At 51.2% G+C, this 21,708-nt stretch overlaps 2 protein-coding genes and 1 long non-coding RNA gene across 7 annotated transcripts in view; 1 reads left to right on the top strand and 2 right to left on the bottom strand.

The window, feature by feature from the left end:
* COL8A2 (collagen type VIII alpha 2 chain) overlaps nt 1-2,947 on the bottom strand; it is a 24,389-nt gene extending 21,442 nt beyond the window's left edge. For 2 of the 4 annotated variants that reach the window (XM_043878711.1, XM_043878709.1), the window contains exon 1: nt 2,679-2,931. The gene's annotated coding sequence lies outside the window, so the exon portion shown is untranslated. Of the gene's footprint in view, nt 1-2,678 lie in introns of all 4 variants that reach the window. The other 2 variants (XM_043878708.1, XM_043878710.1) reach the window with 2 other exon arrangements.
* LOC122678156 overlaps nt 1-17,784 on the top strand; it is a 19,846-nt gene extending 2,062 nt beyond the window's left edge. The window contains exon 3 of the long non-coding RNA XR_006336008.1: nt 17,625-17,784. This is a non-coding gene — a long non-coding RNA (uncharacterized LOC122678156). The remainder of the gene's footprint in view (nt 1-17,624) is intronic.
* TRAPPC3 (trafficking protein particle complex subunit 3) lies at nt 7,367-21,708 on the bottom strand. Of its 2 annotated transcripts, none has more exons than XM_043878714.1 (5): nt 21,537-21,696; nt 13,732-13,829; nt 13,389-13,488; nt 12,799-12,981; nt 7,367-8,028 (listed from the first exon to the last, which is right to left on the bottom strand). In XM_043878714.1, the coding sequence occupies exons 1-5, from the start codon at nt 21,576-21,578 to the stop codon at nt 7,996-7,998; spliced, it is 456 nt and encodes a 151-aa protein (XP_043734649.1). In that variant the 5' UTR covers nt 21,579-21,696; the 3' UTR covers nt 7,367-7,995. The 2 variants fall into 2 exon arrangements, with proteins under 2 accessions (XP_043734649.1, XP_043734648.1); XM_043878713.1 differs by lacking the exon at nt 7,367-8,028 and adding an exon at nt 11,572-12,333 and having other exon boundaries at nt 21,537-21,708.

Raw genomic sequence — 21,708 nt, 5'->3', positions numbered from 1 at the left:
CCACCCTCGAAATGCCCACAGAATACAGCAGGCCTGAAATGCCCTTTCGGGGACCATGGCTTCCCTAGCTGATGTCTGGGCACACATGTGCACACATATGGCCTCACACACCCACTTAGGCTTCTAAACATACATACTCAGGCCTCACAGACACTAACTAGCCCCCAGACTCATGGCCATACTCAACAGTCAGCCCCCTGCACCTAAGCATACCAGACCCTGGAGTTCAAACTCACATCTCCCCTTGATCTGCCTCCTCTGGGGTCAGACCACAGTCACTCAGGGCACGATTCCTGGCCCACCCTCTCCTCACCCCCACAGTCAAGCATCACTGAGGCCTGTCCAGTCTCTTTCCTTATTCCTCTCCATCTATAGCTTCCTCTTATCCCCATGGCAACCACTCACCTCAGCCTCCATCATCTTCCTCCTCAAACTCTTGTCCAGCCTCCTAAGTGGCCTCCTTGCCCCCCAGAGCAACCAGAGTGATCCCCAATTTGCACCACTCTGCAGCTCACACCCTTTCTCTGAACAAGGTCCTAGGAAACCTGACCTCAAAGTAGTTGTCAGTCCCTCCACCTCACTCCCCTACCAGGTGAGCTCTGAGCTATGAGCCGGCAACTACTCACCACCCCCAGAGAGAACTCTGCAGCTTCCCGCCTCCACACCTTCGCACATGCTGTCCCTTCTGACTGGAATGTCCTCATTTACCCTTTCCTCCCCCTGCACCTGTCAAAGTTCTCATTCTCCCTGAAAACCCCAGCTAGAGTCACCTCTTCGCTGCCTCTCCTGACGGCCCCTCCACACACACTTTGGCTTACAAGGTGCCTCCCCCCACGTACCCCAGTGGGCACCCTGAGACACAGCTGCACCCCATATGAGAGGCTGCTGCGCCTCTGTAAATGCCTCAGGCCACAGATGGGACTGGTTCATCTGAGGCCCCACTCTCCTACAAGGGGAGCCCCATGCCTGCCACTGGGGGGCTGGAGCGGGCTGGGGGACCAGTAGGGCAACCAGCCTTCAGTCTGGCTCAGACCCGGAGCAGGGGAGGAGGTGGGGTGCTCAGGCTGACATCCCTGTTGGCTATCTGCCTGCCCCCTTCTTGTGGAAACTCATTTTCACTGTGACAGACAGAGTGAAACTGGAGCGGGAGACCCTACTGAGAGAGTGTGTGTCTGCGTCTGTGTGCGCGCACACGCATGTGTGCTGTGCCGTCTGAGTACATCTGGCTGGGCCAGGTGGGGCCTGCCATGCGTCTGCAGGAGTCCGTGTGGGTGTGCGTGTGTGCATGCGTGCACATGCCCTGTCTGTCGTTTCAGCATCTGTCGTGGGGTATGTTTCAGTAGAGACGTTCTGGTGTGTGATTGTGTGTGACTGTCAATGGGAGGGAGTGTAGCCATGCAGCTGTGCGTGGCTCTGTGAGTATGTCTGTGGTGTGTCCTCATGATTGTTTTGGGGTGACTGAGTGTCCGAGGGCCTATCTGCGTTCAGCAGCCCAGGAGGCCAGTGGGGACAGCTGTGTGCTGACCAAGGCCACCAACTCCCCGCACAGAGCTGCCCTCGGCGTCTCCTCTTCTGGGATCTACAGTGGGCTCCCTGAGGGTTCCCCATCTGCTCAGGGCAGTGAGCGTCAGTCCCCCGAGAGGAACCCCAGACTGCCTAACCCTCCAGCGCCCCCAGGTCATCCAGACACCCAAGGCGGCTCCCTGGGAGGCTGCCTTCACTAAGGGCGCTCCAAGGAGCGGGTGAACCCTACCACCAGACAAGGGCACAGACCTTAGCAAGAGACGCTGACGCAGACAGGAGGGAGGGCTTCCGGGTTGCCAGGGTCCCCTGAGGGAGGTCAGTGGTATTTCTGTGTCAAAAGCCTAGCACGTTCTCACACACACCGAGGACCTCACGTAAGCACACACTTACACACACACACGAATGACATACCGGCAGACACGCGCTGTCCCCCTCACACCCCACAAAGGCACACACCGACAGGCTCACACACGCACACACACAACAAGCAAACTCCAAGGGTCTGCCCTTCAAAGCTCGTAACTCCCAGGCTCCTCTGGCTGAACAGTGTCTCCCCACGCATCCCCCCAACCCCAGGGGAATCCCATGGTCGCTATGTCTCCAGCCCCAGGACAGACACTGGGGAGGCAGTTCTGGGGCCCCCAGACCCCAGCTCCTCTGAGTCAGGCACCAGCCCCCCTCACCCCTCCGCGGGTCTCAAATCTGAGCTGCAGCAAGGTGCTGAGCCTCTGGCAGAGACAGCCCTCAAAACCCCAGTCTCGGGTTTGGGGGATGCTGTTGGGACACCCCGAATAGGAGGGACTTGGGGGCAGAAGCAGGAAAAAAACAAAAAACCAAAAAACGGGAAACCGGGAGGTGGCCAGCTAGCTAGAACCAGCAGAGAGATGGGGAGAGGAGAGCCTGGGGTCTACAAGGGGTGGGGGGTGGTCCTAAGGCCCCTGCTTTCTCCTGACCCTGCGATGGAAGCGTTGTCATCCCATTTCGCAGGTGGGAAGAGAGACTCCCGGAGGTGAAATGACTGCTCCGAGCCACATGGCCAGGGATTCCACCCGGGCCTGTCTGAAGCTGGAGCCCCCGCTTCTGGGAAGGAAGGGAGGAGGGGCTCCCTCGTGCCCGCGCCAACCCCCGGCCCGAGTCCCCCAGCCTGTCCTCACCCCGGAGTCCTAGGCGCCGGCCCAGGTGTCCCCGACAGTCTCCGGAGAAGCGCAGGCCGGGTCTTGCCCTCGGAGCCCCCAAGCCCGGCAGCCGCGCCGCCTCCTCCCGGTTACCTGCAGGGGCGGCCGCCGGGCGCCGCTCCTGGCCCTCGAGGGCGGCCCGGGGCGCGCGGGCTCCAGGCAGGGGCGTCGTCGGGGTCCGCGCCGGCGGGGCTCCGCGTCGCTCTGCCGGCCGCCCCTCGCGGCTGCCGGAGTGGGCGGGCGGCGGGGGGGCCGGGGCGGCGGGAGGGGCGCGGCGGGGCGGGGCCTCCACCCTCCTCTTTCCACAGCCGCCGCCAAGGCCCGCACCCCGCCCGGCAGAGCGCGCGCCCAGCCCGGCTTCGACAGCCGCCTCCCTCCCGGACCCACCCGGAAGCCCCCACCCCACGACACCCCGGGCAGCGCGGCCCCCATGCCCCCTCATGCAACGCACCTTGTGCCATTGTCTGGGGCCCCCTGCCCTCTGGGGCCACCCGTCGAGGGGGGACCCAGACCCAGACCTGGCGCCGAGGAGGGCATGGTGTGCTCAGCGCGGGGAAGGGGCAACACCGAGATTGTCGCTCAGTCATGTCCCACTCTTTGCGACCCCAGGGACTGGAGCCCACCAGGCTCCTCTGTCCTTGGCAAGAGAGCTATCATGGTCTCTTGTGCCACCTGGGAAGCCCAGCACAGGGATGGTGGGCCATACGTGAGCAGTTGTCGGAAGGCTTCCTGGCAGTGGTGACCTAGCCTGAGGGGCAGGACTTAGCGGGGTGGCGGGAGGAGGGGAGCTGGTGACCTGCTCATTCTGGGTTTAGGGAAGTGAGCCTGTGCGCGCGCACAGAGGCGCACAGTAGAATCTTGTAGGCCATGCAGAAGTCGGTTAGATTTCACTTCAAGGAAATGGGGAGCCACTGAAGGTTCTGGAGCAGTGCAGTGAGGTGGTCAGAGTTGTGCTTTAGAAAGAGTCCCCTGACTTCTCTGCGGAGGAAAACAGAGGCAGGGACGCTGGAGGAGGCTACTGTTCAGGAACTAAGATCCCACATGCCCAGCATTCAGCTCCCCAAAACCAAACCATGAAACAGCAGTAAGAGGACCCAAGGAAGTGGAATAAGCAGGATTTGGAGGTGGGGCAAAGGACCTAGACCTGGAAATGAGGACAGAGTCTAGGTTTCTGGTTGGGCAGTGGGGGCTGCTGGTTCGGAAGGAGGATGGCCGGATGCACTTCCTTACACACCCCTCTGGGTTTCCATGTATCCAGCAGAGTTCTGAGCTAGAGGTTAGGAGCCCGTGGTATACAGATGGTAACTGAGGCCAGGGGAGTGATGCTCAGGGAAGAAGTGCTCAGGCCAGGACCATTAACATTAAGAGGACATGCAGCGGGAAGAGAGGTCTGCAATGGAGACCTGGAAGGTGGGACTGGGAGTTGGGGGGGAACCAAGAGAGCAGTGACTCAGAAGGCAAAGGCAGGGTGTTTCTAGAAGGCCAGGGAGGCCCAGGGTCAGATGTCACAGTCCTTTGGGACTGGCAGGGGCTGGTGGTTGGGTTTGAAGGAACAGGAGTCAGGCAGCAGAGGCCAAAGGAGTAGTCATTGGGGAGGAAGTAGAGGCAGCGAGTGCAGGGAGGAGTTTTAAAGGCATGTTGGGGTGAGGGGGTGTGTATGTCTGTCTGTCTGGTCTAAGTAGGAAAGACCATCCACAGGTCCAGAAAAGGAGCAGGAAGGGCCTATGGCTGTCTGTCTCTAGGTCTGGGCCCACCTCCATGGTCCCCTCCTTCTCCCACCGCCTACCCTCCAAGGGCCTCCCACTTTGCTGTCCCCCTGCCAAGGTACACACCAGTCCCGCCACTCCTAGACGGGGCCTCTCACCCTCACCCACCTCCAGAGTCTGGGCCCACTCCTATCCTAGCCCTCAGAGTGGGGCTGGGTTGCAAGGGGTCTTTGGGCCTGGCCTCCTGGCCTCCTGGCCTGAGCCAGCCCAGAGAGACTGCAGGGGAGCCAGGCTAGGGCAGTGCCCAAGGAAAGGGGAGGGGGCCAGGTTGGCAGGGTACCTAAGAGGACACTGGCTGGGGTGGAGAGCTGCGGCCCTTCCCCAAGCTGGTGTGAAAACCAGGCCCTTGGTGGGGATCACATGGGCCTGACTGGTCAGGGAGAGGGGTGGGAGCTAAGCGGCAGGGACTCCGGACTCAGGCTGCCTGGGTTCAAGTCCAAGAGCCACCACTCATCAAATGCGTGTCTTGAGCAAGTTGCCTAACCTCTGAAGCCTCAGTTTCCTCATCTGAAAAGCTCTCATAGGCTTGTTGTGAGGATTAAATCCATTAATCCACCTAGAGTCTTTAGCTCTGAGGGTGAGCTGTTCTGGGGTGGGTGGGAGGAGGTGGTTCAGTGATGGGGGTGCTGGTGAAGCAAGCAGTCCAGTGCCTCTTGTGCTGGGGAAGGGGTTCCCATGGGCTGCACGCACACAGTTGCTGCAATACACACTTAGTCCCCCACGTGATCCTATCCCTGATTCTCCTGACTCACCCCTTAAACTTTCCTGAGCCCCCCGCCAGCCTGGTTCTATGTGCCTCATACATCCCCAGCCTCTCTCTTCTCCCCGTCCGGAAGGCTCTGCAGGAAGAGAGGGCTCCAGCTCCTGCGCCTTTCAGCCGGCCCTAGGAGGCCAAGTCTGGCCCTGTCCTGTTGTCCTGTGGTCCCTGGTCTTCACTGGACCCTTAAGGTGGGCCTCCCCCAAGCAAGACTGAGACAGTCTTGCCACGACCCTCCATAGCCGCCTGCTGATCTACCAGCTTTTGGCCCAGCAAACTTCAAGGCAGGAAATGAGTGTCTGTGTGCCGTAGGTCGCAGACTTTCCTGCCAAGGCTCACCTCTGGGCTAAGCCAGGCCAGGCTCCCAGCCGGTTCTCCATCCCACCTGCCAGGGGCTTCCAACCTTGGTCTGTGGTGCCCAGATACCAGTGGGTCAGCTCTGCCTGTGGTTGCCTGCTGTGTGGCCTTGGACAAGTTGCTGCCCGTCTCTGGACTTCATTTTCCTTAGCCACAAGAATCCGAGGCCAGAACGGATTCAAGGATTGTTCTAGGCCTGAGTAGGGGTAGGAAATGTGATGGTTGGTTAAAATGAACCAGACAAGGCACGTAACCTGCTTAGCACAGCCCTGGCAGAGCCGATGCTGGCCTCCCCTGCCCCGTTCAGAGCACGAGCTGAGAAGTCACGCAGACCTGGGTTGGCATCGCAATTCTGCCTCTTTGTGACTGTGGGCAAGTGACCTCATTTCTTCAAACCTCAAACTCCTCCTCTTTAAAAGGGGGATAATGATAGTCCCTAATGACAACAGCTAACCCTTGCGGGGCTCTTACTCCATACCAGACACTGTTCTAAGCACTTCTCATGGATTAACTCGTTGAATCCTCACACCAATCTTTTGAGATGGATAAGAGTATTGTCCCCACTTTGTAGATGGGAAAATAGAGGCACAGAGGGGTTACCTGACTCACCCATGGTCACATGGCTAGAAGTGGGTGAGCTGGGAAGTGGTTTTATGCAGGCTGGCTCCCCAGTCTCTCCTTTTTCCCACCGTGCTATCGGGCCTCTTAGAAACAGTGAATATAAAAGGCTTAACCCAAGCCTGGCACATAGTAATGACTTAATTAATGTTAGCAATTGTTATTACTGTCACCGTGATTCTCCCATTCCTTCTAGATTTCTATCTTGGTAAGTCAGTAAGAAAACTCTCTGGGCTCCAACCACTCTAAGTTGGAGCCTGGGGAGGGCCTGAATGGAATCTTCCTCTTGCCACCCCTTCCATCTGCCAGGCAAACTGAGGGGAGAGAGGGAAAGGTTCGCACAGATGTGTGGCCTGGGGTGTGCAAGTCATCCGGGGAGGGGGTGGGTATTGGTAACTGTCCCTACTCTCCCAGGGCCTTGGTGATTCTGCACACCCTCATGCCCACCCCACTCCCTAGGGGACTGGACTCTTGGTTCTACAATTCCCTGGAAGCCCTGCCCTCTCTTGAGACCTTCTTTCTTTTCAGCCACCAGAGGCCTCTCTTACAGAACTAGGGTAATGAAGACCCCTCCTGCAGCCCCCACCATTCTCCTCACTTCCACCCCCGGGGACCTCTCAGCCCCATCCTCAAAAATCCCAGTAATGCTGTGGAAATTGAAGTTACCTTAAATATTCTAATCTTATAACAATTTTGATTCAATCAACATCTAAATGTGACCACATGTGCCCAGACCACCCAGAGGCCTGGTTGGTGGTTTGGGGTGGGGGGTAAGTTCCTAGACGGATGGAGGGCAAGAGGGCTGCTCTCAGGAATGGCCTGGCTCAGGAGGGGCTCCCTGGGGGAGAGGTCTGCAGGTCACTGAGCCCCTTCCTGGCCTGCTGACACTGAGCAATCCTCAGGCAGCTGGGGAAGCACAGGCCTGGGTGGAGTCTCCTTATACTCCCTCCCAGCTGGGCTGGGGGAGGGCTGGGGGCTGGATGGGATGCTCAAAGGCAAGGGGAGGCCGGGGCTGGCCCCATGGGCCTGCAGCTCGGAAGGGCTTGGTTTAAGGCTCTTTTGGGTCATCTTTTCTGAACCAGGGGCTCTGCATTTTCGTTTTGCGCTGAGCTCACACTGCCCACCCACCCTCTCTCTATGGGCCCTCCTTACTCCATTCTTACACTTAGTCAACAGTGAATAAAAATGTATTGAGTACCTGCTTTGTGCTGAAAATAATGCTAGACACTTGGGGATACAGCCATGAACAATAGAGGCATGACCCTGATTTTGCAAAATTACCATCTGCAGACACTCATGAATCCACACACAGCAATTCTGTAAGATAATTCCCCCAAATATCATGTTCATCATAACTGCCAATTAGGGAACACTCAGCCTAGGCCAGGAAACACACATACTTCATTTTGTTTTATCCTCAAAACAGTCAGCAAGGGAGGCATTATTGTTCCTGTTTTCCAGATGAAAAAACTGAGGCTCAGAATTCCAATTCTTTGTCCAGAGTCACATAACCAATAAGTTGCAGAGCTGGGGCTCACCCTTGGCTCTACATTTTCAACCTGTCCTCCCCATCGCCATACATGCCTTCAGCTGCTTCCCCATGGATAAAAGCTCCAGCCCTCAACTCGGGGCTACATTTTCATTAAATGAAAGAATTCACATAACAGACACACTCCTCAAGGAACACAGGCAAACAGTCACCCAGTGAAATACAAAAACACACATATGCAACCCAGAATATACTGGAGAAGAGCTTGGTGTCCAATACTGGGCTGTTTTGGTTCAAGTCCTGAATCTACTATGTATTAGCTGTGTATCTCAGTTTTCTTATCTGCAAAATGGGAATAGTGATAGGAGTATTGTGAGTGCTCAAGGAGAGATGCATGTGAAGTGCTTAGACTAGCACTGGCAGGGTCACTCTGCGATAAATATTAGCTGTTGCTATGAATAACGTTGGTCTGCACTTACTCACATGCTGTCATGCTCATCACACCATCTTCCCAGCCCTCCTCCAGCCTGGCTCGGTCCTAGATGCCCCCATGACTGATGGCCCAGGCCTCCAGAGCCAGGAGGGACAAGCAGCTGTTTCTCTCAGCATCTCCGGGGACTATACCTGTGTGGTGGGGGGTGACAGTACTGCTCCTCACCTGTTTTGGGTCCATCAGAGAAGCCTTCCTGGAAGACGCCTCGAGCTCACAGGCTAAGTGAGCCAGGTTGAGTCAGGAGGGCTACCCTGAGCCTTGACTCCCTCCCTTATTCCTCACAGCACCCACCCCCTCAACTCTGCTGCAGCGCCCTCTCTCCACCCCCTTCCCCACAGTAGAAACTTTCCTCTCCTTCTGCCAGAAGCGCAAATTGCCCCCAGGAATGCGTTGCATCCCACAGCTCCCCTGGCAGTGGCCAGCAGCCGTCCTGGGGTCAGACCTGGCCCTACATCAAAGGCTGGGGATTGGTAAAAGCGAGGCTCCTCGCCTGCTGCCACCCTCCCCTCCCTCCCACCGGCCCTCTGGCTTCCAGGGAACAGCACATGGTAGCACTTAAGCTCCAGGAGAACGGAGGATGCCTTTCCTGCACCACCACCCCCTAGCAGCCACAATGAACTGCTTGTTGGGAGACTGTTTTAATTTTACTTAATGCAATTTCTGCTCCTGGGCTTCTGTGGCCACCTCCTTCTCAGACCTGGATGCCCAGGACAAATGTAGGGGCAGCCAATCTGCCAGAGAAGGGGGTACCCTGAATCTGGAAATACCACTGGTTGGGGGCTGGGGCAGGGACAAGACCCTCTTACATCAGGGGAAGAGGGCTAGTACTCTGGTCTCCACTCAGGAAGTGAGGGGGTTAGTTAGACAAGGGCTCAGGGCTAGCGCGTCCAACTCAGGAGGTTGGACGCCTCATACTCAGGAGTATGAGAGTATGGGATGTGAATGGAAGCTAGAGACTTCTTTGCCAATGTGCTTTCTCCAACTCCCTGGGCAGCCCGGGAAGCTTTGTTTTCAAATGGTTGTGACTAAAGAAAGGGGGCACTTTCAGGCTCTGACCAGGTTCTGAGATTTGCTCCATCAGGTGCATCTTCTGGCAAATTCTGAAAACCAAGGATCTCGTGGGTACTCTCTGGAATGTTACAGTGGTGATCTGCTGACCCCTGGTGGCCAAAGGTTGCAGACAAGGCCTTTCCTTAGTGCTGTGCGCAGCCAGCACCAAGCCCCAAAGCCACCAGCATGGCCTCCTCCAGCCTCCCAGGCTCTTTGGGAACCCCACCTTAACCAGCCATTCCCATATAGCCAGGCAACCCTGCCCCTTCTCACCAGGAGGGTGTGCCAGTACGTCATGAATGGGGAATGGCCTAGCCTGGGGCTTGTGGGTTGGGGGGTGGTCCACCCTCAGCCACAGTAAAGGAAAGGGGTATGTAATCTACAGCTAATTAATTTCAGGGGTGGGGGGAGCAGCTGTTGGGTAGCTGGGCCTTGTATGGTTGGCTCATCTGGGGAGAGAATGAGGTGATGTTCTGAATAGCTCATGGTCCTCAGCCCCTGAGTGCACACCACACAACTGTGGAGTTGTAATTGGGAGAACTTACTAAGGGGACTTTGTTTCCACAGCTTGCCGACCCTGTAATGCTGCCCAAGTTAAATTCTGGGAAAGGAAATATCCAAAACCTCACGCCATACAAACAGCTGCTGGAAAGTAGGCTGTGGTACTGGGACGAGAGGAAGGGCGAGGGCCCCCCTGGAGAAGGAAAGGGTGGTGCATCACACTTTTCTTGGCAGGTCCAGACACCACACGCTTCCCACATCTGGGCCCCAGCATTCACTCCATCAGTCGCGTGCTCATTCACTCACACTCTGGTGTGACTGCACCCAACCCCATGCTGGGGGCTGAGGATGCAGTTGACCAAAATGGGGCCCCATTTGCACTGGGGCCCCAAACTGTTATGTCTCTGGAGGGGGAGGTAAAGAGGCTTGGAGAAGGGGATCCTAGAAGAAGCATCAGTTCCGTTCAGTCGCTCAGTCATGTCCAACTCTTTGAGACCCCATAGACTACAGCACACCAGGCCTCCCTGTCCATCACCAACTCCTGGAGCTTGCTGAAATTCCTGTCCATGAGTCAGTGATCTCATCCTCTGTCGTCCCCTTCTCCTCCCATCTTCAATCTTTTGCAGCATCAGGGTCTTTTCTAATGTGTCAGTTCTTCACATGAGGTGGCCAAAGTATTGGAGCTTCAGCTTTAGCATCAGTCCTTCCAGTGAATATTCAGGACTGATTTCCTTTAGGATTGATTGATCTCCTTGCAGTCCACAGGACTCTCAAGGGTCTTCTCCAGCACCACAGTTCAAAAACATCAATTCTTGGGCGCTCAGCCTTCTTTATGGGCGCCAGAAGTGATCCTTCCTCCTCATCATTAGCTTAATCCAGCTGGAGGAGGCAGGTTGGGTGTTCTAGTGCCCCAAAACTTTATGACTAGACACACTTTAAGCACAATGCTCCCCTCATCTCAGACTTGTCCACTAACCTTGGGGAAGGTCTGGGGCTCTGTTTCACCCCAAAAACCTGAGTATCTGGACCTCAAGGCCCGAGGCTGTCCCCAAGAAGAGTGCTACCAAATATGGCCTGATGACCTCTGACCCCTGTTTAAAAGCTACCCTAAGCTCTGTGAGACTGAGAGGGATCCGCAGGCCTGCTCCCCCACCATCCCAGTGTGAACCAGGCATCATGGTTAAGAATGTGGGCTGTGGGGACTTCCCTGGTGGTCCAGTGGTTGAGGATCCGCCTTCCACTGCAGGGGGCACAGGTTCTAATCCCTGCTCGGGGAACTAGATCCCATGTACCACAACTAAGACCCAGCGCAGAAAAAAAGACATGGGCTTATGGAGTCTGGCTGGGGCTTTGAACCCTAGCTTCTCCACTTACTAGCCATATGACCTTGGGCAACTTGTGGCCTCCTCCTAAAAATGGTATTACTGTGAATTAGACAATGCATACAAAGTATTCAGTGCAGAGATGACACCTGGGTGTCACTTTAAGTGACACTTAAATGTACTTAATGAGTACACATTAAGCACTCATTAAATGGCACCCTAACAAGGTTTACATGGTCTTTCTAGCCAAATCCTCCAACACGGTGGCCAAGAGGCCAGGATAGTCCATTTTAGGAACATCTGGGATACTGGTCTGCTTCTAGATTTTGCTATAGACAGTGGACTCAACAGTGACTCTGAAGGAGCCTCATTTGCTCCCAGGCTTCCCAGACTCGCTAGTCCATGGGGAGAAGTATTTCTGGATTAGATAAAATCAAGGTAGGGCACAGGGCTCAGCAGGTCTCCACACCCCATTGTAACAAAATTCCCAGGGCCGAGCAGAAAGAAAACAGGACATGATTGGGATTTCACTCAAGAATGTGTCTTTATTGAAGAATTTGTAAGAAAAAAAGATGGACCCTCTGTAAAAAGAGGAGATGTTGCCTCCACACAGCAGGGAGGAATGAGAGACCTGGGTGGTTTCCCAGAAGTCAACGTTTCTGGCATGACTGGCTCCCCTTTCCTGGCAAGCACTAGAGTGTATCACACTCCAGCCAGCAAATCCGACCCGCCCCTCCCATCTTCTCCTCCCTGTCCAGTGAGTCCTGGACTCCCTACACTCATTCACCAATGACTTTCTGAAGACCCAGGTATAGGTGTATGAGGTTTGCCTCTTAATGGGGTCAGAGTGGGTTCTGCTTTGGAAAATTCAAACAGGAATGTAAAATGGTTTGAGCTCCTTCTAGTCCAACCAAGGATGACTACATCCAGCCCCTTTGAAGGGAAAGGGAGCAGAGAACTTCCCTCCTGAATGCGCACACTTGTAGGTAAACGGACTATATCACAGTCTGCTCTTTATTAACACGGAGAGAATGGAAACAAGGTTAGAAGAATATATAACACCCGTCAAAGAGTCACTGAATTCTCGAAGGCAGAAGGAGCACTGAGGCTTTCTGATTCCAGCAAGTGCTCCTGCTGGCTACCCTGAAGTCCTGGGGGTGGTCATTCCTCTCCAGCTGGGAGGTTGTCCTCAATCCGCCTGATGAATCTCATCCGGATTTCTGTCACACCATCTCCTTTCAGAGTGTCCTGGACAAATTTGGCTTCCACAGCCATCTGGACCTGGGGGACAGTGTGAAAATGAAGGGGCACCTGCCTAGCCACAGCCTCTGTGAAATCACTGGGGATGCAGCTATAACTGCTTCACCTAGAGCAGCCTAAACAAGGGGGCTGGTTTTCACAAGGACAAGGTTGCTAGTTCCTGTGCAAAAGACAGTGGCCCCGACCCAACAGGAGAGACTTAGCAAAGAACACTCGCAAATTAAACTGTCACCAGATAAGCCAATCTGGGAATGGATGCTCCTGGGCTTTGGGGGCTGACAGCACCACCTCCCAGCCTAAGCAGTGAGGATCAACACCACGTAGAGATCTCCAACTTGGATCCTATGCTTGGCAGCATCACCATCTCCAGCAGCAAAGTACCGGGTGAGTTCTAAACCCTTCTTTTCACGCTCGTTCATTCATCTAAACATTTATTAAGACCCTACTAGCTTTCAGGTGTCTCAGAAGGTAAAGAGCTGCACTCACCATCTCCAAGGCTCCTCGCAACACCCCGCACAAGAGATTGGAATAAATAAGGGATGAGTGGTTATCAGGAAGTTCCACGAAGTCCACCAAGGGATTATTTTCCAAAATGAGGGAGAATTCGTCACCAGCTGGGCTCCAATTGGTGATGCTTGGAGTGATGCCCAAGTACATCTTGAATGCCACCTGTCAGGAGACACACAATGGCACTATGGGACAAGCAGGAGGGGCTGTGCACCAGGGAAGGTGATGTGATGGGACCGGCAAGGGGACTTAAGTGGCTCTGGAAAAAAACTGGGGCCTCTGCAAGACACTGAAGCTTCACATATTCAGGGCAAAGAAGGAAAAGCAACTGTGTACAACTCCACACCGCTTCTCCTTCCAGTGGGGCTTTAATCCACAGGGATGCTCCCAACCATTCTTCCCTTTTTCATAATCTGTACTATTCTTAAACCACCAGGAAGGCTTCTTTGGCCCAGAGAGCTGCCTAGCTATTCTTCTGGAATACTAAGGGCTTCTCTAAGGGAGAGGGTGGTAAGCAGTGTCTTCCAGTGACAATTCTTCAGCATGGCCCGGTGGTCCAGGATAATGACCTTGGCGATGACATCTGCAGTTTCCCGAAAGTCATGGCACCTCCCGACGTTTGACCGTGCCAAGAAATCTTCAATCAGTCGGACTCCAATGTTATAGCCCCTGGGAAAGAAATGAGGTAACTGACTATATTATGGGGTCTGAATGTCTTATGTCTGAATGTAATGCTGTTGGTGGTAAAAGGAAAATGAGGACAATTCCCAAACCTCCCAGTAAATAAGCAGAGGAAACTGCACCCGAAGTGTTGGCTATGACTGAGGACCCTGTTCTGGGCTCTTAGGGACCACGTAGATTCGGCTGCTCAGGAGTCCCATTCCTGTCTCCCCCACAGAGAAGCTCACTCACATTTTGTCCAGCTGTTTATTCACATCTTCATCATTTTCATAGTCCTTGCAGAGCTGGGTAACTAGAGCCCCGTAGGTCAGGGTGAAGAGCTCAGAGCTCTAAAAGAGATTGAAAAGGCAGTCAGGAGCAAGCCACACAGAAGGGAAAGTTTGGTGAGAGTCTAGATCAGCCTCAATGCAACTGGAAGAATTCAAAGGAAGGTTACTGGTGTCTGGTGGGAAAGAGCATCATCCTCTGTGCAACAGCCAAAGAATCTGGCTCCCTAGGGTCAATGTGACAGGGCTGCAAGCAGACCCACTAGAAAATGGGCTGGGAAAGGTGCCTCACCCACTGAGCAGTCACCCTTCCAACACACCAAGGTGATGTCTGCTGACCCAGGACCCCACCACAGCTGCCAAGCCTGACTGCACTCCTGAGGCCCCCTCTAGGAGCAGCAGAGGACTTAGCGGGGAGGAATGAAGTACCAGATGAAGTCCACTGCACTAGCGATGACCCCTCTAAGTCACCAACGGGAAAAAATAATGTTCCTCTTGACACAGCTAAAGTGTTTGCAGGAAAGGGGTAACCGAAGGAAATACGATCTTTTCTGTGCCTGGAACACAATATTGACCTGGACTGGCTTCTACTACAACCACAGTTAGAATCACAGAATCTCTCTCTCAGATAAAGAATCCTGTCACCTACCTACCAAAAAACAGAGAGATGGGAAGGTGAAAGGAACAGCAAATACCAAGACTATAGAATAAAAGCAGCAGGTTGGAGCAAAGGCATTATCAAAGTTAAACAAAGTGAGAAACATGTTAACATCTGGGTCAAGGTACTTACACAGAAATAAGGCTGAAAATCAAGTGCCACCCTACCAGTCCCTTCTGAATGGAGGCTTGTCAGACTTGCAGCAGAGCACCTTTCTGTCTGCAAGTCTTCTGGGGAAGAAAGTATAACTAAAGTCAAAGCCCAGACTCCCAGGACCCACTGTTCCTCAGCTCATCCTCATGGCCTGGTGATGAGGTCACTGCAAGAATAGTAATGCAAATGCCTTTTGCTTACATCCTGCATTCTATTTTTCCTTAATCTCAGTTTCCGCTCTACACTAACTCTGTAAAGCATAAAGGGCAGGAACTAATCTTGTTTTATAGATGAGGAAACTGAGCCTCAGAATGGTTCACTAATTTGCCCAAGGACAGCTAATTATTGACAAAAGTAATTGGGGGGACAGAAACCAGAAGTTTCTAAGCCACTGTTCATTCGGTTCAGTTCCCCACAACTGCAGTATTAATTACCTCCCCCCCAAAAAAAAACAAAAGATAGCTGTACTATGGAGTCAAAGAGAATCAGCTGCTGAATAAGTAAGCTCTCTGAATTAAACTAAAACAGATGAGGCTATCTCCAAGATCAGGGTATAGTACCAAGTATGGCAGTTAAAGGGAAGCTATTAAGGAGAAAAATGATTTTTAGTAAAGTTAAGGGTTTGGCATTAGAGTGGCCTGAGCATGAATGGATGGAGACAGTCCAGCAGTAACCAGTCCATAGAGTTGGCGCCACTGCATTAAATCAGGAGAGCTTTCCTTGCATTATTAATGAGTCCTTGGATGGAGAATCCAAGAGCCTTGCCCACCATGATGCCAAGTAACACACATATCACGATGTTATTAAGCACTTTACACATGCAGCAACCCCCAATTTATCAATAAGAAAAATCAAAGCCCTAAACAGATCTGTCGGTGCTCACAGAATCGATAAGCCTGGAATCTGGGAATGGAGTCTCTGACCCAGCCTCTCTTAATTTCTAAGTTTATCTCCACTCAATTATGAATCAAGCCTATGTGGAATAGTTCATGACATAAATAGTGCAAGATAACTTAAAAAGTCTTCAGGCTTTAAAAATAGGAATAAGCCGTAGTATAGAAAAAAATCATTCATTCAAGGTTTACTATGTACCAGGAACTACCTAACAGGAGGGAAACAAGCAATAAACTGAATAAACAAACAGTATGCCAATGGTGTAAGTGCTACGGAGGAAAATGAGCATAAAAGATTAGTGAATATTTATGTTCACCTATATGTGTATGGGGAGGTGTCAATTTTAGATAGGGTAGTTAGAAAAGGCCTCATTAAGGTGATATTTGTACAAAGACATGAAGGTAATAAGGGAAAGCCATGAAGATATGTAGGTGAAAAAACTTGAGGCAGCAAGTGGAAGGCCCTGAGGTGGGAGTATATCTGCTATGTGTGAGACACCGCTAGGAGACCAGTGTGGCGGGAGATGAGTAAACCCGAGAGGGAACAGAAGAGGAACTCAGGGAAGTAACAGGAGGCTGCAGAGTCTGAAGATCCTTACAACTTAAGGTTCCACGGCACCACAAAGGTCATATAATTCAACCAGCCCCATTTCTTCACTGAACATAAGCACATTCTTCCTCCCAACAGAAACATCAATCTCTTCTGCAAGACTTCTACTTTCAGACTGCTTTAATTATGTTTAATAATAATGATCATTAACATTTATAAAACTTTCAGTGTCTTCACAGACAGTTCCTTACTGATCTTCACAACAACCATGAGAGGTTAGCAAAACAAACACTATTTATCCCCATTTTACAGGTGATAGGTTAAGTGACTGAGACTCACTCTTTTTAGAGCTGAGCACTGTCCTGTAAAAAGTTATGAGGTCATCCTGAGTCACTGCTTAACCTCCCTGAACATCAGCGTTCCCCAGCTGTACAACGGTGACATTATCTGCCCTTCAGGGATATCAATGAGATAATGTGCATACAGTGCCTGCTGCACAGTACCCACTCAAGAAGTAGGTACTGTAGGATTTCCCTGGCCGTCCAGTGGTTAAGATTCCACACTTCCACTGCAGGGGGGATGGATTCCTTCCCACATACAGCCAAAAAAAAAAAGCAGATATTGTTATTTTTGTTCTTAAACTGCTTCTCTGTGGCGTGGTGCCAGCACCCTGAACTAGATTCAAAGAGGGAGATTCTGAATCACTATAAAGAACTTTAAAGCAATTAGTAAGGCATATAGAAGGATACAGGGTTTATAGTCAGAAGACCTGATTCTAAGTATAGACTTGTCACTGGCTGGAACACTTTAGTTAAGCCACTTCACTCTGCTGAACTTCAATCTTTTCCAACCAAAAAAGTAACAGTGAAATCTGTCATGCCAATCACAGGGTTGATGGAAGGGGAGGGTCTAATGAGATAATGGACTTAAAGATGCTTCGCAGACCAAGAAATCACAGGAGTGATTTCATGTTGGCAAAGGCAAGGACTTCAGGCACCCTGTGCAGAGTAAGTTAAGCCAAACCCTATACTCAGGTAAGCTATTGCATTTGATGGTTTTCAGGCAGCTTTGTAGTCAGTGTACCAAACAAAACATCAAAACTCCTTAGGGGGCTAACCTTTGGAGCTAAAGCTCCAAGATACTTATTAAGAGTCATACTTACTATTTTTGTCAACACAAATAATCCAGTGTGACTGCCCCGCAAGATGCTAAGGAAGGAAGCTCAGTAACAGAACTGAGTTCCCCCCTCTTTGTCACTCTCCAGCCTCCTGTCACAGAGATTCTGAGGGCGGCTATTTAAGTAGTAACTTGCCTGAGCTCTGGAGAATACAGTCACAACACAAAAAAAGGGCAGGCCTAAACACACAAAGGTTAATTAATATCTTTACTAATAAGAATGCCTGTGTGGTGACCATTTAGTAGTGTAGAGCGTTAGGTTGGTGCAAACGTTAATTGTGGTTTTACACTGTTGAACTTCGCCGTTTGACACCGGAATACATTCTTAAATAAATGTGGTTATGTTATACATCCTCTTAATGCGCATTTCTCGATTTATGATTTTTTGATAATGACACTACTTGCTGTTTATTTTATATTTATTTTAGACTAGGGAAATGATGTTACACGAAAAGCAAATTCGAGCGATTTTCTTATTCGAGTTCAAAATGGGTCATAAAGCAGCAGAGACAACTCACAACAACAACAACGCATTTGACCCAGGAACTGCTAATAAATGTATGGTGCAGTGGTGGTTCAAGAAGTTTCGCAAAGGAGACAAGAGCCTTGAAGATGAGGAGCGCCGTGGCCGGCCATCGGAAGCTGACAAGCATGCAACAACAGTGACCCACTGAGAAGATCATCAAAGCTCACCCTTTCATAACTACACAAGGAGCTGCCAAAGAACTCAATGTCAGCCATTCTCCAGTCCAGCATTTGAAGCAAACTGGAAAGGTGAAAAAGCTCAATAAGCGGGTGTCTCATGAGCAGACTGAAAATAAAAAAAATCGTCATTTTGAAGTGTCATCTTCTCTCACTCTATGCACAGATTGTGATATGTGATGAAAAGTGGATTTTATGTGACAACCAGTAGCAGCCAGCTCAGTGGCTGGACCAAGAAGTTACAAAGCACTTCCCGAAGCCAAAACTGCACCAAAAAAAGATCATAGTCACTGTTTGGTGGTCTGCTGCCTGTCTGATCCACTACAGCTTTCTGAATCTTAGCAAAACCATTATATCTGAGAAGTATGCTCAGCAAATCTATGATATGCACTGAAAACTGCGACGCCTGCGGCCGGCACTGGTCAACAGAAAGGGCCCGATTCTGCTCCAAGACAACGCCCGACCACATGTCACACAACCAGCGCTTCAAAAGTTGAACCAATTGGGCAACAAGGTTTTGCCTCATCCGCCACATTCACCTGACCTCATTCAACTGACTACCACTTCTTCAAGCATCTCAACAACTTCTGGCAGGGAAAATGCTTCCACAACCAGCAGCAGGCAGAAAATGCTTTCCAAGAGTTTGCTAAATTCCAAATCACAGATTTTTACGCTATAGGAATGAACACGCTTATTTCTTGTTGGCAAAAATGTGTTGATTGTACAACTGAAAAATGTGTTGATTCCTATTTTGATTAATAAAGATGTGTTTGAGCCTAGTTATAATGATTTAAAATTCACAGTCCAAAACCGCAGTCCAAACAAAAAATCATGTTTGCCCCAACCTAATAACATCGAATCACCATGTGCACATGGAACTAACATAGTGTTGTAGATAAACTATACTTTAATTTAAAAAGAAAAAGGATGCTGGGACTTCCCTGGTGGTCCAGTGCTTAGGACTCCATGCTTCCACTGCAGGGGGCATGGGTTCAATACCTGGTAGGGGAACTGAGATTCCTCAAGCTGCTTGGTGTGGCCAGAAATACATAAATAAAGACAGTGAAACTGATGTTTATAGCAATGAAGACACTTGCCCAAGGTCACACAAGCAAGCAGTGAAGCCAGGGCTCAATCCCAGACACTTCTATGCTCCTGGCATTGTATATTTTTTGACCTCTCTCATAGAGGACTGCTTCTCAGGGTTAGGGACTAGGACTTCAACTCTGCATTTCCCACAATGCTTTGCACAGAACTGGGACCCAGGAAAAGTTTGCTAGACAAATGGGTTGTTTCTGTTTGCCCGGATTAAAAGCAGAGCTCTAATTACTTGCTCATATTAACCATTTAAGTTTTGGAAAGGTTAACGGAACACAGCAATTAGCAGAAATTGGGCTGACTGGGAAGTGGACTGCTAGAAGGGGAGGCCTCCCCCGGCAGACAGGCAAGAAGGAGAGCACGTCAAAACCAGGTGGCTACACAGAGGATCACGTGACAAGCCTCAGCTGGGTACCAATAGGAACTGAATGACAGGATGCACCAAACCTTCATGTCACTCATTCAATACAGACTGCCTAGTGCCAAGCATCATTTCAGGTGCTGGGAGTACAGCAGTTAACAAATCAACCCTTGCTCTCGTAGAGTTACATTCTCATGGGGCGACTATAAATAAACAAGTAAATACCTAATTGATAATGAAGTATTTTAAATGAAATAGACAGTGCTTGAAGAGAAACAGAGTAAGAGGATTGAGAACTAGTCAGGTGGTCAGGGAAGCCCTTTATGAGGAGGTGACCTCTGCGTACCTGTAAATGAGGTGAGGAGGAGCTAGACACTCTCTGGGGGAAAGGTTCCAAGCAGAGACCACAGCAGCAGCAAAACTCGAAGCAGCGAGTGCACTGATGCTGGTCCCTAATTCCCTCAGTTCACCAAAACCAAGTGAATACTGAGGGTTGCGGGGTGGGGGCTGAAGGTTCCTGCTGAAACTGTGTTAAAAGTTTCAATGTTGGTTTCAAGTTTTAAAAAAAGATAAGGAAAAGAGCTAGATATGAAAACTAAACAGGAAGACTTCTGCTATCTGCTCATAGAGGAAAATAAACATTGATCACGTCCCCTGCATTTTACACTGTTATCTCACTTAATCCTAGGAAGGCATTATTTCCCCATTGTACAGATGAGTAAACTGAGGACCAATCAGGATTCCAACAAACATCCATGCGTTTTACAATACATCAGGGGTCACCAGCCTCTGGGATCTAAGGCCTGAGGATCCGAGGTGGAGCTGATGTAGTAACAGAAATAAAGTGCACAATATGTAATGCGCTTCAACCATCCCCAAATCACCCCCATGCCCCATGGAAAACTGGCCTCCATGAAACTGGTTCTTAGCTCCAAAAAGGTTGGGGACCACTACCCTGCATGACACTATTGCCTAGCAAAACACTCTTCTTCCTTTTTCTTATTTCCTCCAAAACAGGAATTTTAACCTATGATTCACAGAGTATTTTCCAGGGGCCCACAAGTTCCCCCTAAATGTGAGTAAATGTCTGTTTATGTTTGTCTATTTACTATTCCTGGGGAGAAGATCCACAGCTATTATCAACTTTTCAAAAGAGATCCGACAGAGAAAAAGTACAGTACTACTCTGGAGTAACAGGGCCTCCTGCTGCCCATATCTGGTGGCCGTTCCTGGTGTAAGATGCAAAGGTGTAATGGAAGTTTAGTCATCTTCTGTAGAGTTGAGTGTCAACAAAAGGCCGCAGGTCTGCCCTGCATGCGACCTTCAATAACTCAGTTCGTAAATCGGAAAATAAAGACAAATGGGCAATTCTAGAGGAAGTAAGAAGATGCCAAAGAAAAGAAACACCTGTCAAGAAATCCCCTTTAGTTTGGAGAAAAACATCATCCATCTTACTTTCCAGGCCCAGCCCCCACTGACAGCCAAACTTTCTAGGAGAGATGGTGTCCCACTATTTCCAGGACAAGAAGGGGGCCTGTCCCCCCTTCACCAGAGGGGGACCACTTACGGCCTACTCTGGCCCACCCCTTACGCTCTTGCTTTCCGGTTAAACGAGTACCTGAGTATCTCACAATGCCCAGGGCACAGTGTGGGAGACATTACAGTCCCGCAGTCTGAAGCATTACCTTTGAAGTCAGAGAGACATGGGTTCAAATCCTAACTCGTTTTAACTGTAAACAGGGGCAAGTTATGCAACCTCTGAGTTTTAAAACGGCGATAATATTATCCACCTGACAAGAGTTACTCTGCGGATTAAATGAGTTAATAGACGTAAAGTGCTTGGCCCAGTGCCTAACACAGTAAGACAGCAACAGTGGGAGCTACTATTATTGTCGCCGTCGTTGTTGGTCTCGTACTCAATCGCACTCAGGTGGCGGGGGAAGAGGTCTCCGAGCTTCTCCAGCGGCCCTCCAACCTGCTCCGCACCCGGGACGCACCCAGAGCTAATCCCCGCTCTCCACCGGTCGCCAATGAGCCCCTTCCTTCCCTCCAGCGGAACCACTCCCTCCCAGGGCTGGCAGAAGGCGCGTTTCCAGTTGAGACTTGCACCCCGCGCTGGGCCCCTTCCCCAGAACACCTCCATTCCGCCCCACCCGCCGAGGTCACACGCTCCGGTTACCATTTTTTTGCTCTCGGTGCCACGGTTCGCCTGCCTCGACATGGTGCCGGCCGCCTTATCCTGCCTCGCCACAGACCCACTCGGCAACCCCTCCCGACACTGTTCGACCCAGCTAGCTGCCCCCTCAGCGTTAAGGATTGACCGGCACGACTCAGCGCGCGTGCGCAGCTGG

This window comes from Cervus elaphus, chromosome 20 (genome assembly GCF_910594005.1).
Source record: "Cervus elaphus chromosome 20, mCerEla1.1, whole genome shotgun sequence".
NCBI classification, from domain to species: domain Eukaryota; kingdom Metazoa; phylum Chordata; class Mammalia; order Artiodactyla; family Cervidae; genus Cervus; species Cervus elaphus.
The sequence above is the reverse complement of the archived record's forward strand: the minus strand, read 5'-3'. Positions and strand labels throughout refer to the sequence as shown.